Source organism: Lagopus leucura, unplaced genomic scaffold (assembly GCF_019238085.1).
Source record: "Lagopus leucura isolate 7727_CA_CO unplaced genomic scaffold, USGS_WTPT01 Super-Scaffold_100008, whole genome shotgun sequence".
NCBI lineage: Eukaryota > Metazoa > Chordata > Aves > Galliformes > Phasianidae > Lagopus > Lagopus leucura.
The window spans coordinates 14,746,203-14,764,083 of record NW_024962265.1 but is presented as its reverse complement, the minus strand read 5'-3'; the positions used below and the strand labels follow the sequence as shown (position 1 = coordinate 14,764,083).

At 43.7% G+C, this 17,881-nt stretch overlaps 1 protein-coding gene across 2 annotated transcripts in view; it reads right to left on the bottom strand.

Moving 5' to 3' along the window:
* Positions 1 to 11,339, bottom strand: part of GRAMD4 (GRAM domain containing 4) — a 58,789-nt gene extending 47,450 nt beyond the window's left edge. For both annotated transcript variants that reach the window (XM_042872674.1, XM_042872675.1), the window contains exons 1-2: positions 11,235 to 11,339; positions 2,452 to 2,662 (exon numbers count right to left, since the gene is read on the bottom strand). In XM_042872674.1, coding sequence (XP_042728608.1) covers positions 2,452 to 2,662; positions 11,235 to 11,260 — 237 coding nt within the window. In that variant the 5' untranslated portion in view covers positions 11,261 to 11,339. The remainder of the gene's footprint in view (positions 1 to 2,451; positions 2,663 to 11,234) is intronic.
* Between the last annotated feature and the right edge of the window lie 6,542 nt (positions 11,340 to 17,881).

The following is a 17,881-nucleotide window of genomic DNA, read 5'->3' as shown; positions in this document are numbered from 1 at the left end:
GAGCTAAACAGGTAATGCTTACAGTTTAAGATAGAGCATACAAGATTCCTTCATCCGGTCATCCTTTCTCTAGCCACAGGATGTAAATTCTGCATGTGTTACTTCAGTAAGATGTGAAGTTGTGGGACTAACTCCCACAGCTCTGTTTGTGGCTTGTGACTGAACATTCACTTAACTTGCTGAAGCTGGATAACAGAGATTACTCTTCTCTGCACACCATTAGACTGAAAAGTTAGAAGTAAAAGCAAAGCAGTGAGGGGCAAAGAAGAAACCTTTAACAAAGGGATGGCTGACAGCAGACTCAAAGACATCCATGTACTGAAGATGCAGTTAAGGGTGCTGAGATTCAAATCTTCCACGCTTATGTTCAGGTCTAAGCCAACAATGCTGCTGTTTCCAGCTCAGGAGTTCTCCACTCAGATTTCAAGAGAAACAACAAAGCAACAGAAGTGAAAATACAGCACCAGCTCACCTGTACATGAAAATACACGTGACCTAACTTCCATTTATGCACAAGATTTGCACTCACTTCTGTCTGCTTTGAAGAGCTCCCTCAAGTATTCATCAGGAAGAAATCAACCCAACTTGGTCTTTTCTCGATCCCTCTCCTAGACAGCGTAATCATAGTATGATGCCATGGTGCTTACAAAGCCTATGAAAGACAACCACCCCATATAAGCAATCTAAGATTTGAGTTTCAGTCATGGAGAACAGTTTGGGCAGAACTCAAGCATCTGATCTCAACAAGACACAGACATAACTCAGAATCCCTCTGTTCACATGATGTCAGCCACTATTTTAACACTGGCTTAAATACAGAAGAATTACTTTGGTTACTCCTGGCAACTCTGCAGGACTAGGGATTATTTCTTCTCCCTTCACTTCATGGGTGGGCAGCAGTGCTTAGGAGGACAGAAGCCTTCCAGAGCCAAGTAGCAATCCCTCACACTTTCCATGTGAAACTTAGCCCCTATAGTTCAGGTCTCTTTCCTCATCCAAGTTTGCTTTGCCACTATCTGCAACACAGCTGCTGCTCTTAGCCAGTGGTTCTGGCATCACACTGGCTTTGGAAGTCACTAACACTATGAGCAGGGCATAACAAGTTTGATAGCATTCCTGCTTTTCTTTTCTCCCCTTTCTCTCTGTTTCTCTGTGCTCAATTATATCCCACAGAGTTAGGTCAGGGCACTCCACATCATGTAATCAGCCAGCTAGCAAAGTGCTTCTCTTCAAATTGGTTTCTGAAATTGTTCAGCTCTGCACACTGAGGTGTCTGGATGAAAATAAGCCACTACTTACCTAAGATAAATTGAGACAATACCATGTTGGAAGAGTAAAAACACAACAGCCTCAGTACATACAACAGATATGTAGTAACAAAAGACAGATGCCACAGAAGAGTAAGAGCAAAGATATTCAAAAGACCTTCCTTGTCTGAGGAGCTTGACAATATGAATACAATAGGTTTTTTTGTGATACAAAAATGCTCTATTGTTACCACTTGTTTCATTATTATAGGAAACAAAACCTGGCAGAAGAGCTTCACATAAGCAAAGACCATTTGTGCTACTATATGCTTACAAAAAAAAAAAAAAAAAAAGGCACCATTAATAATAGCCACTGAACAGGATACAAGCTGCCAAACCAAGGGAAATGCTTAACCCTACACAGATTGCAATCTTTCAGATGATTCCTGTAAGCAGTGAGCACGCGTGTTTGAAACGTGGTCCAGCTGTTATCTGAAAGCTTGTATCTGGGTCCAAGAACCACACTGTGAGTCCCCAGAGTGGTACAAGTTCTGACTTCAACAGCTGAATTGCCAAACTGTAATTTAGATTGTACCCAGTAGTCCAAGCTCAAGGACCACAGTCATATAAGAGGTCAAAGGAGGATTCCTTATATTGTTTTAAAAACAATATTTAACAATTCCTGAAGCATTTCTATTTTTATAGAAAGCCATTATATTCAGTTGCTCCTGCTTGCAAGTGTCAAAAAGTTGTAGCGGAAGAGTCTTGCATGGGGTTAAGACAGCCATGAAATATGGCAGCATCACTGGATACAACACTCCAGTAAACAATGAGGATTCAGAAATTGTATGCCTACAGTTCTGGGCAGTGGCAGTTATGAGTTTCTCTAGCTGAAAAACAACCAGAAGTCTCTCCTTTGTATTTATTAGTAAAAACTTGAGAGCATTCAGAAGCACATCCAAAGTTAACAGACTTGTCAATCTACAACATCTAAAAACAACAGCAGGAAGAGGAAACATTACTATTAAGAAAGTACCTTGAACTTTCCACAATGTGGAAGCCTACTTAAAGCTTTATTCCCAATCCACAAATCTTCAAGTGCTAAATGCAAAATATAGGGGGCAAGGAATTATTCATTTGGTTGTTGTGTTTTTTTTCTACCCAACAATGACATAATTTAACAATACTTGAAGCTAGTACTTACAGGGTCTCTCAGCTCTTCATTGTCTCGGGGTGATGTTCGAGGTATTTTCACTGGGATTTCATCTCCACATTCAGTGTCAGAAGCATTTGGAGACTCTGCTAAATCAAGGAACTCATCTCTCTTGTGACCTCTGAACCTTATTTTGTCCAACTTCTTTAGCATGTTCAGCACTGCACTTTTCTGCTTTACCTTAACATGACGGTTGGAGTCTCTGCAAGAAGCAAGACATGAAGAGTACTTTAGAAAGCTTTCAATAAGCCTAAATACATACATTTTGTTAATTACCTACTTACAGCCATCTTTTCAAGAGCCTTCCTGTCACTAGAAGAAAAAACATTCTGCAGCTTAGCTTTTTTTAAGAGGCATTTCTCCCCACCCCCTGTGTAACAGGTGCACGGCTTGTTTTCCAGTAGTTGATAACTTACCATCTTCCTGCACATCTTCCCCTACTGTTACAACCTCTTTCTCATGGCTATTTCTAAAGACAGAATGGGAACAAACTCACCACCTACCCCCAAAACAAGTTACTTTAAACAAAAAAGGTACAGTTGACATTGTTCAGCTTGTTGACATGTCTAATTAAAGACATGAAAATCCATTACACATCACAACCCATCTTTAAATCTGAAAAACTGAAGAAGAAGAGTAGCAAGGCTATCATAACGCTCTCCTACTTCAGAGTAAGAAAAAGGAAGGTAACAGGGATTTACTGAGGAATGCTGACAGGTAGATCCACACAGAAGATCCCATCAAAAATTTATGGATGGTTGAATTTGATATAGCACTTATTTAAATATACAGCCAAAATCCTTAACATTATTGTTATCAACAATCTTGTATACTTCGGGAAGCAATTTTGCTAGATTTCTACAACTCTCTTCTCAATGCAAAGGAGAATCACTTCATTAGTGATTTTCACATTGCCTAAAGGCAGAGCAAGCAGAAGTTTACTCTGAGTGCAACAGTTCACCCAGCACTTCTGCAAACAGTGCAGATATCATCTCATCGGGAGGGATAGGAGATGCACACATATCACTTCTGGAGATAACAGCTCATGCAAGAGTACTTGAATTTAGACTTAGTCTTTGAATTTAGTCTTAAAATTGTAATTCAGAAACCACAGAATCATAGAATCACCAAGGTTGGAAAAGACTTCTAAGATTATCTAGTCCAACCACCCACCTACCACCAATATTTCCCCACTAAACCATGCCTCAAACACATCCAGGGATGGTAATTCCACCACCTCCCTGGGCAGCCCGCTCCAGCATCTGACCACTCTTTGGGATTAGAAACTTTTCCAAACATCCAACCTCAACCTCCCTGATGCAATTTGAGGCCATTTCCTCTCGCCCTAGTGCTGGTTATGCGAGAACAGAGGCCGACCCCCACCTCCCACAACCTCCTTTCAGGCAGCTGTAGAGAGCGATAAGGTCTCCCACGAGCTTCCTCTTCTCCAGACAGAACCACCCCAGCCTCTCCTCATTAGACCTGCATTCACGACCCCTCACACCTCCAATGCCCTTCTCTGGACATATTCCAAAGCCTTGATGCCTATCTTGTAGCGAGGGGCCCAAAACTGAACAGAGAACTCAAGGTGCTGCCTCACCAGTACTGAGTATAGAGGGTTGATCACTTCCCTGCTCCTGCTGGCCAAACTATTTCTGATACAAGCTGGGATGCCATTTGGCTGTCTGAGCACACTACTGGCTCATGTTGACTAATACCCCCAAGTCCATTTCCTCAATGCAGTTTTCCAGCCACTCTGCCCCAAGCCTGTACCATTGCCTGGGGTTGTTGTGGCCAAAATGTAGGACCTGACACCAGGTCTTGCTGAACTTCATCCCATTGGCCTCAGACCAGCAATGCAGCCTGTCCAGATCCCTCTGTAGGGCCTCCCTACTTCCAGGTACATCAACACTTCCTCCCAGCTTGGTGTCATCTGTAAGCTAACTGACAATGCACTCAATTCCCTCATCCAGGTTATCAACAAAGATATTAAGCAGGATGGGCTCCAGAACTGACCCATGGGGAGCATCACTTGTGACTGGTTGCCATCTGGATTTAACCCTGTTTACCACCACTCTCTTGGCCTAGCCCTCCAGCCAGTTCTTTACCCAGAAAAAAATTGTACCTATCCAAGCCACGGGCTGCCAGCTTCTTCCAGGAGAATACTGTGGGAGACAGTGTCAAAGGCGTTACTGATGTCTAAGCAGACTATGTCAATAGTCTTTCCCTCATTCACCAGGCAGGTCACTCAGTTGCATAAGGAGATCAAGGTAGTCAAGCAGGACCTGCATTTCATGAACCAGTGCTGGCTGGGCCTGATCCCCCAGCTGTCCCACACTTGCCATTTGATCTCACTCAAGATAATCTGCTCCATGACTTTATCTGGCACTGAGGTCAGGTTGAGCTCAGGAGCCCCCAGTACAAGAAAGACAGGGAGCTGTTGGAGAGGGTCCAGAGGAGGGCCACAAAGATGATCAGGGGACTGGAGCGCCTCCCCTATGAAGACAGGCTGAGGGAGCTGGGCTTGTTCAGACTGGAGAAAAGAAGGCTGCGGGGTGACCTCATTGCAGCCTTTCAATACCTAAAGGGAGCCTACAAACAGGAGGGGAATCAACTCTTTGAAAGTGTAGATAACAGCAGGACAAGGGGAAATGCCTTTAAGTTGAGGGAGGGAAGATCTAGGTTGGATATCAGCGGAAAGTTCTTCACAGACAGAGTGGTGAGGTGCTGGAACAGGCTGCCCAGAGAGACTGTGGATGCTCCGTCCCTGGAGGTGTTCGAGGCCAGACTGGATGGGGCCCCCCAGGGCCTGGTTTAGCGTTGAATGGGGAGGTTGGTGGCCCTGCATGTGGCAGGGGGGTTGTAAATTCATGATCCTTGAGGTCCCTTCCAACCCTGGCCATTCCATGATTCCGTGACAGGCCTGTAGTTCCCCAGATCTTCCTTACAACCTTTCTTATAGATGGGAGTCACATTGGTAAGTCTCCAACCCTCTGGAACTCCTCTGGTTGACCCGGACTGTTGATAAATCACTTCCACCAGCTCCCTCAGCACCCTTAGATGGATCCCATCTAGCCCCATGGATTTGTGGCAGTCCAGGTGGAATGGTAGGTCTCTAACTGTTTCCACTTGAACCATGGGGGGCTTACTCTGACTTCCAGGTCAGAGGCTAGAGTACCCTGAGGATAGTTGGTTTGGCTTTTAAAGACAGGTGTACAAAAGGCACTGAGAACCTCAGCCTTATCCTCAGCAGTAACTTTTCCCACCACATCCAGTTAAGGATGGAGATCCTCCTTAGCTCTCCTCTAATTGTTAACATACTTGTTAAAAAGCATTTTGCTCTCTTTTACTATGGCAGCCAGGTTGAGTTCAAGCTTGGTTAATGCCTGATTTTTTCCCTGCACATCCTAACAACTTCTTTATACTCTCCAAGTTGCCCATCCCTTATTCCACAGAATCACAGAATCGCAAGGTTGGAAACGACCTGCAAGATCGTCTAGTCCAACTACCCTCCCATTCCTATTAGTACCACAAGCTACTAAACCATATATAACCATATAAACCATATATAGCACAGGAAGTAGTCTCCTTTTCTCCTGGAGACTTAGAAAAAGTTCCCTGTTCACCCATGCCGATGTTCTTGCCCCTCAGCTCATCTTATGGCACAGGGGGATATCCTGTTCCTGCACTCCCCCTGAGCTCCTTCTAGAGGAGCGTTCAGCCTTCCTGGACCCTTTTACCCTTCAAGGACCAACTCCCAAGGGACCGTCCCTTCCAGTATCCTGAACAGTTCAAAGTCTGCCCTCCAAAAGTCCTGGGCAGCAGTTTTGCTGACTCCCCCTCCTGACTCCATCCTGAATACAGAACTCTGCCATTTCATGGCCACTCTGCCCAAGACAGCTCCCAAACTCTGCATCCCCCACTAGGCGTTTTCTGTTTGTGAACAGCAGGTCTAGCGGGGCACCTCCCTGGTAGGCTCTCTTACTAGCTGCGTCAGGAAATTATCTTCACACGCTCCAGAAACCTAGACTGCTTCCTCTGCGCTGTACTGTATTTCCAGCATACATCAGGGAAGTTAAAATCTCCCAAGAGAACAAGGGCTGCGGACCACACAACTTCTGCCAGCTGCTTGTACGATGCCTCATCCGCCTCTTCATCTTGGTTAGGCAGTCCATAACAAACCCCACCAGGATGTCTGCCTTGTTGGCCCTCCCTGTGATCCTTACCCACAGAGACTCAACCTCATCATTCCCAATCCCAATCTTAACAAGATTAAAACCCTCTCTAGCATAGAGAGCCATGACAAAGCTCCTCCTTCTTTGCCTATCTCTTCAGAAGAACTTACAGCCTTCCATGACAGCACTCCAGCAGTGGAGGCGCTCCCTCTACGTTTCAGTAATAGCAACTAAGCTATAGTTTGCCTGCTGCACAGCAGTTTCCAGCTCCTCCTTTTAGTTGTCCATGCTGCATGTGTTGGTGTATTTGCACTTCAGCTGAGCATTTGTCTTATCCCCAGTCCTGACGTTGTTCCCCTCGGCTCATCTTCAGTGAGCCTCATTTTAACCTCTTCCTCTTTCATACCTGCTTTAAATACTTCAACCCTACCAGGAGAAGCATTTTGCTTTTCAGAAGACAATATAAGAAAGATGAATTAATATATGTAAACTCATCGTAATTCCAGCTTTCTAAGACACTGCACTGTATCACCTATGATTTAAACTGGGCCCCCTGACTCAGTCCAATTCAGTGCTGTAAACTTATCACATTGGGTAACAAAGGTCACAAACTCCAACTTCAGAGTCAGTTCCTTGATCACACCACTCCAGAAAGCTTCCATGGGCATCTACTGCGAAATAGCCAGTTTTTTCCTTCATGCAATTTATTTTCCTCAGCTCAGAGGCCTTCACATGGAGGATGCTTTAAAACTTTCACAAATGAATGCCTGTCAGGGTTGAAATCTGTTTTGATGCATCTGTTTGTATTACTATCCTCTTTTCCCTATGGTCAACATTCCCCTCTTCATCGTTAAAAGAAATGCATTAGCTGCATTGCACATCATCACATTATCCCAGGAACCAATGCAACATAAAAGAGACAAGCAAGATATAGACAGGCAACACCTTTGACATACAAACAGCAAGAAAGAGGTAATTCTCACCTCCTTGTACAAATCTCTTTCAAGCAGACCGTTCCCTCTTTCTCCAGATTCCCCTTCTACAGCAACTCTTTGCACCAAGCTCAAACCATTTGAAACTAATACAAATTCCCCACAGCACAGCCAGCTAAAGAAACGTCTTCCTTCATCAGAGTTGCAGCCCCGTTTATTTTCCTCTTCAACCTCTTGTAGTAGCTCACCCCAAGGTTATTTTCTACGAACTGCTTCTCTTTGAAGTTCTATTACTTGTCAAAGCTAAGCTTAAAATAGAAACACTTCTGCTCATTCATTGACTATATGATGAAGAAAGTTGTCAGCTATCACATCCCAAACTATCTCCAGGCCCTGCTATTAATAGAAACTGAAGAGCAAATGCTATCAGGGAAGTTTAAACCCCTGATAAGCACTGGAACAAATGCATTATGCTCCCTCCATCTCAAAGATCTCCATCACCATTCAGTTGATGTCACACAGTATGCAGGTCAGACCCACAAGAAGGCAGTTCTCAACCAGGCTTCTCTAGCCATCACCCCTTCCATCACTGCATGAAGAAGAAATGAGGATGGCACACGCTGCCTGATACCAACAGAGACAAGCATTCCAAGCCACATCCACCCTCCTACAGACAAAGCAGTTGGCTCAAGGTTGCAGATGGGCATCTTTCCTCAGCACAGCTAGAACCCTCAGAGTTCCTTGTTGGGATTATGCTTATTCACTGCTCCCTAGGATCAGGGCTGCTGCAGGACCTTTCCCAACAACAGGCTGGCACATACAGCACTTCAACGGCCATTTTGAGATCTGAAGTCAATTTTCATCTTAGAGTGGATTCATACACACCTTATAAAAGCAGCAAGAGGCAACAAAAATACTGAGACACAGCAAACTCAGACACTCTTCTTCTAGCTTTGCTTTCAGAGGATGAAAACTGAAGGACCCACAAGGCCAGTGAAGAAGCCCAAGATTGTATCTGCCTGCATTGGGACACTATTTAGGAACAAGAAGTCCAAATGGCAGCCGTCTCCTAGGGATCATTCATGTGTTTCAGCCCTGCTCATAGAATAACCAAGCCAAAGATGTGCCCAAGAATACACTTATTGTATTTTTACTAATGAAACAGATGTACCTGTCATTAAGTGTTTCAGCACCTGCTTATTTAAAAATGCAGACCTTTGTTTGAGACACTACCAGATTACTCCACTAAACAACATGCTCAAGTTCTGTAATGGAGAGGCTAGCAAGATCTCATCAGTGTATTAATTACTAAAATTATTATTCAGTAAGTCTATCATTAAATGATTAAATAGCACAGAATTGTGTTCCTAGGCATTTTTGTATTTAAACAAGAAACTATCACTTAGAAATATCTGCTAAATTATAAAACAATATGACCATCTTGTCTAAAAATTGTTCAAATGTAACAGGCTCCCAGATTGCTTAGCTATACTAGAGAAGAAAAACTTCAGCTTGCCAAGAAGCTCCTATAGAAGCTCATTCTTTGGCCTCAAGCCAAACACATGCTCTCAGATAGGCTTTTCATGTCAGCAGCCTATTCTTGTAACAAGCAACTTCTTCTTTTTTAGATGAAGATCGATAAATATGGCAACATTTCAATAGCTTCGCGTTCACTAGAAGAAAAGCTTCTCAGAGATTCCAAGTGACTCAGATGAAATCTAGCTAAGCATGAGGAAGCAAATAAGTCCCTACAGAACAAAAAGAAATCTATTTATAGGTCAGAATCTGGTCTTGTAAAACACAGTAACTAAATACCAAAACACCTGCTTCACCACCACAGCTATTCACCCCCTTACCCTCTCCCAGCTCCCCATCCATGTCCCAGCCCCAGCTCAGCTCTGAGTTTCAGGCTGTTTCTAGAGAGATCCCATAGCAGCAATATCAAACCTGACAGGCAGCTTTGTATATGCAGAGCTACAAGCAAGAACGCAGATCCTTCTCTCAAACTATCTATCAGCAGAAAGAAATGCAACTATTTTAACTTTGCACACTGCAAATGTACGTTGCATTGCTGTACATAAGGCAGCAGTTGCTCACATTAGCATACTACAAAAATAATACAAAAATTAAGATTGGTATCACCTTCATAAATCATTAATTCAAGCAAAATAAATGCTAATTCTTACAAGACTATTTCTGAAACAAGCACTGCAGTATTAATGCAAGCAACGAGAGATCTTTCCCCCATCCAGCTCTGTGGCACTAAGCACAGGGTGCAGCACGGCAGACGCTGACTCTGCAAGACTGATTTAGGTCCAACATCACGGCACCGCAGCCAGACCTCGTAACACTAGCAGGCCCTCTTCATGATACGGTGCAGCTATCTTGCATTAACGTGCTTACAAACAAGGCTATTCAGGCACCCACGTTTTGTTTTTGTTTGTTTTTTTAAGAAGGTGGCTTTCATTTCTCTCGTTGCAGTGGCAGAGGTCAAATCAGCAAAATGAAATACCAGCCTGTTAAAATTATCTTGGCTCCCAAATCATCCTGTAACAAGGTAGGCAACAGCTCATGTACTTACTTGATGAGCTTGGTTAGGGAAAAAGGTCTGTACTTGTCACATTTAAAAAACAAGCAAATGCTCAAACAGCAAAACCACCTTTAATTTTTTTTTTTCCATTGCAATCAATATCCTTTGGCTAATGCAAAAACTTCGTGGCTGAAGTTCTATTTCTTTTACAGAGGGCCAGAGAAGAGATGATTTTATTTGGACCTAGAACTAAAACCCTCAATTGGCACCAAAAATAACTATCAGACTATCAGACATTTAAGCTATCAAGACTCCAATCCCCAAAATAATGTATGCACACATCCCAAACTTCTGATGAGGAGAAAAATTCAAATTTTCTTAAACTTTCTCATAAAAATCACATAGATCTGCAGCAGCCTTCCTGCAAGTGTTTCCAGAGCAGCTTCAGCATGAAGATAGCTGTGAGCTACCCGTGAGCCTCAGGCAGCTGGAGAACAACCAGAGCCAGCCTGCCCTGCATAGCCCAAGGATCAGCAGTTACAGGACTTGCTACTATGGAAAGAGTCTCACTTCATCACAGCACTGCTCCCCACCCCTCCCCCCAACTGACTGTCAGATTTTTGGCAGGTCCCGAGCTAACACCAGCAGCCCTTGCAGCCCTGTGGAAGCAGCAAACACGATCTGCACTTGCCTGAATGTGGAAAAGTCGTTCCCCTGCAGCTTCCTACAAGTTGCTTAAGGGTTTCGGTTTTCTTTTCTCACATCCAGACTTTGACACCAGAACACAGCGAGTGTGAATATATGGCCTGCTAGACCAGGCAGAGATGCTGCAACTAAATTCTGATGTACACTTTGTCAGAGAGGGAACTCTGCTTCACAACCCTTGCAATCTTCTCATCTGATAACGAAATGCAGAGGCACTACACAGACAGCATCCCCTTGGCACACATTCATTGGGACTCTGAGAAAAAAAGAACACAAAACACTACAACATCATAGTGTAACTGTATATAAAATCAAAAAGGCCACACCAGACTGCGACACAGAGAAAGCCCTCAAAGCACCTGTGCTCCTATCGCTAGAAAAACAATATTTCAGAAAGCTAAAGACATTAGAGCCAAAATAGATCTAACATACCCCTGCTTCTCATCTTCACATTTCATTTTCCTTCACATTCTCCTTTTAATCTCAAAACGTCTTTCTACAGAAGTCAGGGAGTTCTGGTATTCGGTAAGAGCTCAACTGTGTGTGTGAACAAACACAGGCAGTGTCAACACCAGGACATTTCAGCCTTATCACGAGGGAGGGACATGCAAATGGAGGGAGTGGACAGCATCAGGCTTACTTTAGGTATTCACTTCTTTTTCAGTGAAACAATCCTGCGCATTCTCTTGACAGGAAAGCAGGGACACCACAAGCTATGTGGACGGTCCATATATGTCACCAGATAGAGCACTGAAAACAAGGCCTGGCATGCTTTCTTCTGGACATGTCTAATTAAAACAGGACCCTGAGTGGAACACCTACACCTACAACAGATTTAAAGGGCAGCTCTGCACAGAGCTCTGCACAAAAGGTTCCCTCTTTCTACACACATTCCTCCAGCTTTTCTTTTTAATGGACAGAATCTCATCTGAAGTCACTGTCTGAACATTTTGTACTTATTAATATTTAAAAACTTTAACTGGAGAAAGATCAACTGACTGCACTGTAAGATCCCTGGGCAGCCTGGTCTAGTGGTTGGCAACCCTGCAGATAGCAGGGGGGTTGAAACTCGATGATCATTGTGGTCCTTTTCAACCCAGGCCATTCTATGGTTCTACGATCTCTGCCTGTTCAGTTCTCTTTCCCCTGTAGTTCTCCCAGTTTGCTCTCCTGAAGGTTCAAATCTGTTCAGAAAACCAAACCTTATTTACAGCTTCTTCTCTTGAACAACAGGAAGTGGTTTTGTGTAGATAAAGTCGTTATCTTTCAAGAAAACTTGGCATTAAGCTCAATTTGAGAAGACACGGAAGAGTGGGGAAGGGATGACACAGCACAGCACTATCCTAAATCCCACTGTGGAAACATGCATCTCACTTCAGACCACGCAATAGGTTAAATTCTCCGTATAGAACCATGTCATTGTTTCCCCAGAACTCAGCCACCAGCCAGCACAGTTCTCCTACCAGCACCTCACCCACACACTGACCAAGAGCCTCAGAAAGAAACGCTCTAAGTGAGCAGCTAGTTTCCGAAAGCAATAATCCTTGCCTGCTTTGGAGCTAGGGAAAAGGCCACGCACTTTATACTCACTGGAAACAAACTGCAGTCCTCTGGGCCAAACATTCAGTCAGACCAGGCAAGAGCAGCATATAAACGCCTTCCAAAAGTCACAAAGGTTGCACAAGTGCCCTCAATTTCTCACATCAACAGGCAGAACTTAACCTTCAGAGCTAAGCTCTCTCCACACGCTCAACTCACCACAAGCTCATCCAGAAATTAGTCACTGCCTTCATGCCACAGCCTGCTATAATCCTCCTCAAATTATCTTACCCTGGCCCCAGAGTCATGACAGGATGCATCCAGTACACAGAGCAAACTATTTTCTGAGTAACACCTGTCAAAAGCACCCAGTCCTTTCAAGGTCAGGAGCCCTTAAAACACTACTCTTGTATGGGGATCAGCTTTTTTTGGCATGAGAAATTACATTATCAGTTAGGCTACCTACCTAAGGTTTGGAGAAATATACTTGTTAATTCAAGTTTCCTTTTTTCCTCCCCTCAAGTTTAAAGAAAAACAGACGAGGAAAATCCAGCCGGAATATTCTTGCCAGCATTAAAGACATCTTGCAGAAGAAAGCACCCCACTCCCACAACACTCAATTAACACCAGTAGGAAAGAAGCAGGAAGCTGTGCTTGGACATATTATAAGCTTTATTAGATGCAGCTATTAATTGACAATAATTTAAATTGTTGGAAGGTTGGGAGAAAAGCGGAAAATGTGTAACATCTTCTAAGGGAAAAACCCAGACATAGGAGACAGAAGTTTAAAACACTGATCTTGACTGAGGTGAGGTTGTCACAGCAACCATAGTGCAGCTTCATAAATATGTATTACTCTGAAATCTATTTTTTCCAATAGTCTCATGTGTCATTCAGTATCCAACATGAAGCTGCCTAGGAGATGGACCAAGGTAGTACAGTAAAAGCCATTTGTCTTCAGAACATTCTCTTTGGCAGCTGTAGGCAGGAGGGACAGGGATGCCACAGAACACAGCCTCATACTACAAGGCAGCAGAGTGCAGCTGCAGGACTGGCTTCTGGATCTGCGACAGAGTTCAGCCAGCGGTCCCCCAAGGAAGGCAGAACTGCTGGGCAGTCCCCAGCCAGATGAACCATGGGGACCTGGTTTGATTACCACTGGAATACTGTGGGATGCACAGAGTGGACAAAAAAAACACCACCACCCTACACACATACCTACACAGGTCACATGTCAGTGCATGAAGAAACCGAGATCAGTAACAATTGCAGCAGAGTAGCTATTGGAGGTGTCCTTTGTACTTAATTGGAAAAATCCATCTCCCAAAACACAGCTCTTCCAAAAATACATTGACACCTTACTTCCCCGTACCATTCTCTAATCACAAAACAATATTAACAAAATACATTAAATTAATCCCTCCGTAAATTGTTTAAGTGGCAATTTTAACTCCTGATCTAGGGAAAAGCTCATTTTTCTCAAGGCACTCACGGGAGAAAGTGAAACAGTGAAACATTCACTCTTCCCCCTGAAGAACACCACCAAAAATACCCTGTCAGAAAATCACTTTGCCTGCACGAAAGAGCTGCAGTGACAGGCAGAGCCCACAGATTTAAACCACAGGACAGCAGGCTGCTTCTCAGCATCTGTGTTTACCAGCTCACGCACTCAGTCCCGTGAGTATGGCGTATAACCTGTCAGAGGGGTAGCACACACAGTAGAAACAGCAGCAGGTTGCCCTTCAGGTGAACACTTCCATCCCGGTCAGCATCTCCACCAGCAGCACCGGAGCTCTCCCCTCAGGGCCTACCCCTGGCCGAGCCAAAGGCAGCTCCAATGCAGCTGACACCACAGGGCAGCGCTCCTCACTTCTGCCAGAGCCTTTCTGTCACTTTGCCGCTCAATGCGGTTTATCAATTCACTGCTGATCCAACTACTTTTTGTGTTTGCTTTCTGGCAGGGTTGGTTTAATTGGAGCAGACATCCATTCAGCCTCACAGTTGCACACATCATTGCAGCCCTCACACCTCCCTCACAGAAGAGGCTTCTGGTCACGGGCAGAGGAGAACGTATCCTGTTACAGCAGCCACCCGCACCCAAATCAGGTTCAACAACTGTGCAACCTCGCCCTGAAAACAGCCTTTATGAAGCTGCTCTACGACATCTTCCAAAATCAGGCCCACAACAGATCTTCAGTCCCTCCTCTGAAGGACGGATGGCGAACGTGTCACAGATTAACACAGACAAAATGCATTTGTCACTCTCTCACTGATTTCTGAGGGCTGGCCAGGGGCGCTGACTGTGAGGACGGGAAGATGAGAGCAGCACCAGCTCAGCAGCGGCTCGCAGGGCAGCACAGACCCGCAGCTCAGCTCTGGCCCAGCTCCAGCAGGCAGAGCTGGGGCAAAGCACCACAACAAACAAACGAACATGGAGGCTGAAGGGACCACTGACACAGGGCAAGGTTATGTTGTCATTACATCCATCTCTTTTTCCACTCTTCTACTGGAAATATACAAAGCCTACCTTGACATAACACTTAGAATAGAGTTGGCCTTTTACATACAATCTGTTTTAAAATAAACATTTGAAGTTGAAAGTACACACGCTAGCACAGAACATCTTAATCAGGGTACTAGATTTATTACGAAAGGTGATCACTGCACTGTTTATAAAGTGAAAGCCCTGTTAGTTCCTTCAAGTAAAAACAAATGCAAGCTGTCGCGACCAATGCAGTTAAACCTGTGGAAATACGCAGTCAGCACTGAACAATCTGAACAGCACAGTCATCATCTTTCAATGATAAATACAGATAAATTAAAGGAGTGCTGTGACAAAAGGCACCATGAATGGTGAACCATACTTCAAGCTAAGAGAAAGGCATTTTGGCAACAGCCTGCCGAGGTCTATGCAGGATGGTCTGGAGCCTCTCAGAGAGGTCTCCCAGCAGCAGGCAAGTACTTCTACTCCAGCTCACAGCTCACCCAGTAATCTTCAGAAACAAAAGCATAAAACCTGATGTGTCGTTTGCACGAATGACTACGCAGTCACTTTGTAATAAATATTTCAACTTGCTATTCATTAAAAATATAGAAGAGAGAGAAAAGGCACACACTTGAAGCAGGACACAACTCACTGCAAGTGACTAACGCAGCGATCCTCAGCTCAGCACAGCTAAGATCACGCAGCTCACACTCGAAGCAAAGCCTGTCCCAACCCTTACCAACAAACACAGCAGGGCCACGTCTGTTCCCCTTTCACGCTGGGCAGTGCATCACAAGCTACCTATGCACTGCAGATGTTCTTAGGCAAGACCACTCCAAAGGAGTTACTAAGCTATCACACAAAAGATCACAGATACTTAACTGCTATCCTAAGTATGCAGTGACAAAATGAAGTCTCCTAACTTTTTATTCAACCATGGGTTCCTCCAGATCATTCAGCTATTACACCGGGGCACCTAATTGAAAACAAGGCTATGGGCAAAAATATAGAGTGTAGAAAGATGGTCTATTTTACAAGCTTTCTTCAATTTAGAGAGGATTCAGCAAAAGGTAACAATAACAGTTTTATGAGTAACCAAATTATCAAGAAACCATCTATATGTGAACTTTCACAGACATGCTTTGAGGGTGTGGTGATTCTAAGCATAGTGCTGTGTTAACTTGCTTCTGCAAACCTGAGCTATTCTACCGTCATCTGAAAGATCTAAGCCTCTATATGAAATAAAACTCACCATAAGTTAACAAGTATTTGAGATGCAGTGACCACAGAAACCAATGATGGACACAGCCAAGGGAAGAAATGGAGTCTTTTACCAACCACCTCTCCAATCACTGTACATTCATGACAATAAACAAACACCAAAAAACCCACCACCTTCTCATAAATAAAGAAGTTCAACACTTCTAGTACATGAAAATGAACTACAGTGATATGGCTGGCACATCAACTACACCCATCATCACAATACAGAATCCTCAGCTTAATTCCTACTGGCATTGAGCTCATAAAGAATGCACAGAATCTCCAAATCCCACATTTCTGTGCAAGAAGCAGGGCTGCTTTTCATTCTGCTCCTTTCCCCAACAGAAACCTGAAAACACTCTTCCTGTTAACGTCTATGGACGTAGAATTGAGGAGGAAGGAAAAAATAAATCACTGCATAAATTAGCAAACTATGTCGTTTTCTAATTCCTCATCATATCAACTTCTAAATGAAGATACAGTTAAGTATTGCGTAAAAACTTCCAAGATAATATGTAAAAAGGCACTCTGCTAAAGAATGTTATGCTGCACAAGGCACGTAGGAGGAATTTGTCCAAGTAAGTTAAATGAAGAAATAACAGAGAGAAAGCAAGTAGCATACAGTAAGTCTGTCTTTGAACAACGTCATTTCTGGCACAGTCTGTACTACCCAGCAGCTCATAAGAACCACGTCAACTCTTTCTTCAAATCTTATCAAAGAGTAAAACATTTAAGATGAAGCTCCCACCAAACTGATGGAGAAGTGAAACGGCAGCACCTTTGGGCAGAACTTCATCACTCCTTCCTTCTCACACACTCAGCTTGGGAAGAGATCAGAGAAATGGTATTTCCAAGCTCTTCATATGGAATTAATAGAGAATGCTGTGATACACAGGAAAGCACTTTACTTGTCCTCTAGGTGTCACGGACCTCTTCTCTGTAATTCTTTATGTAAACACATTTGCACTTCTGGCACATTTGCTATAAACAGAACGGATTCACTGTACCCAAAAGAGTTTTGATTTCTGGATTGCAATCAATTGTTTAAATGATTTGATTATTTAAATGACTTCTCTTAAAACAATGAAATAAGGTTGGAAAACTGCAGTTCAAGCTAATCTCTATTACAGGAGCAAGCCTCGATCAAATTTCAAACTGAATCATTCACTCAGCATGTAAAATATCTATTCTTGTCTCCACACATAGATCAGTGATCCTGAATTTAAGAAATAAAAACTACTTTTAGTTTAGGTTGTTACAAGCTGGTACAGGCATACCAGGCAGTGGAGCAGCCAACCCTATGAGAAAATAAAAGAGCCATTAGGAACATAATCACCCATTATCCTGTACATTAACTCTCCCTGATAGTTAATTGCCTGACTATTTCATCATAACTACAGACCTTTCTGTTCGTGTACTTATTTGAACATTCTCTGGACTGCAAAAATCAGTGATCTTTGCCGTTGAGTCTGATTCTGCCAAGAGGTACTGACAGCCTGTGATTTGCCAGCATCTCCTCCACCTTCTCTCCCACTAACCTTTGCATGCTTAAGAAACAAAAAGCCAATTTTGGCCTTATCACTGATTACTGTAAGCAGAGGACAGGCACTAGACATCCACACATATGCACAATTGTGAATGGTTAAACAGTCAGGGGGCAGAGAAGTATAAAATCAACCCCAGCAGAAGTTGTTCCCTATTCCACCAGCAGTTATGGACAGGGAAGGACATGGGCAGTGCCAGATACAGACCTGCTGGAGTGCATCCAGAGGAGGGCCATGAAAATAATGCA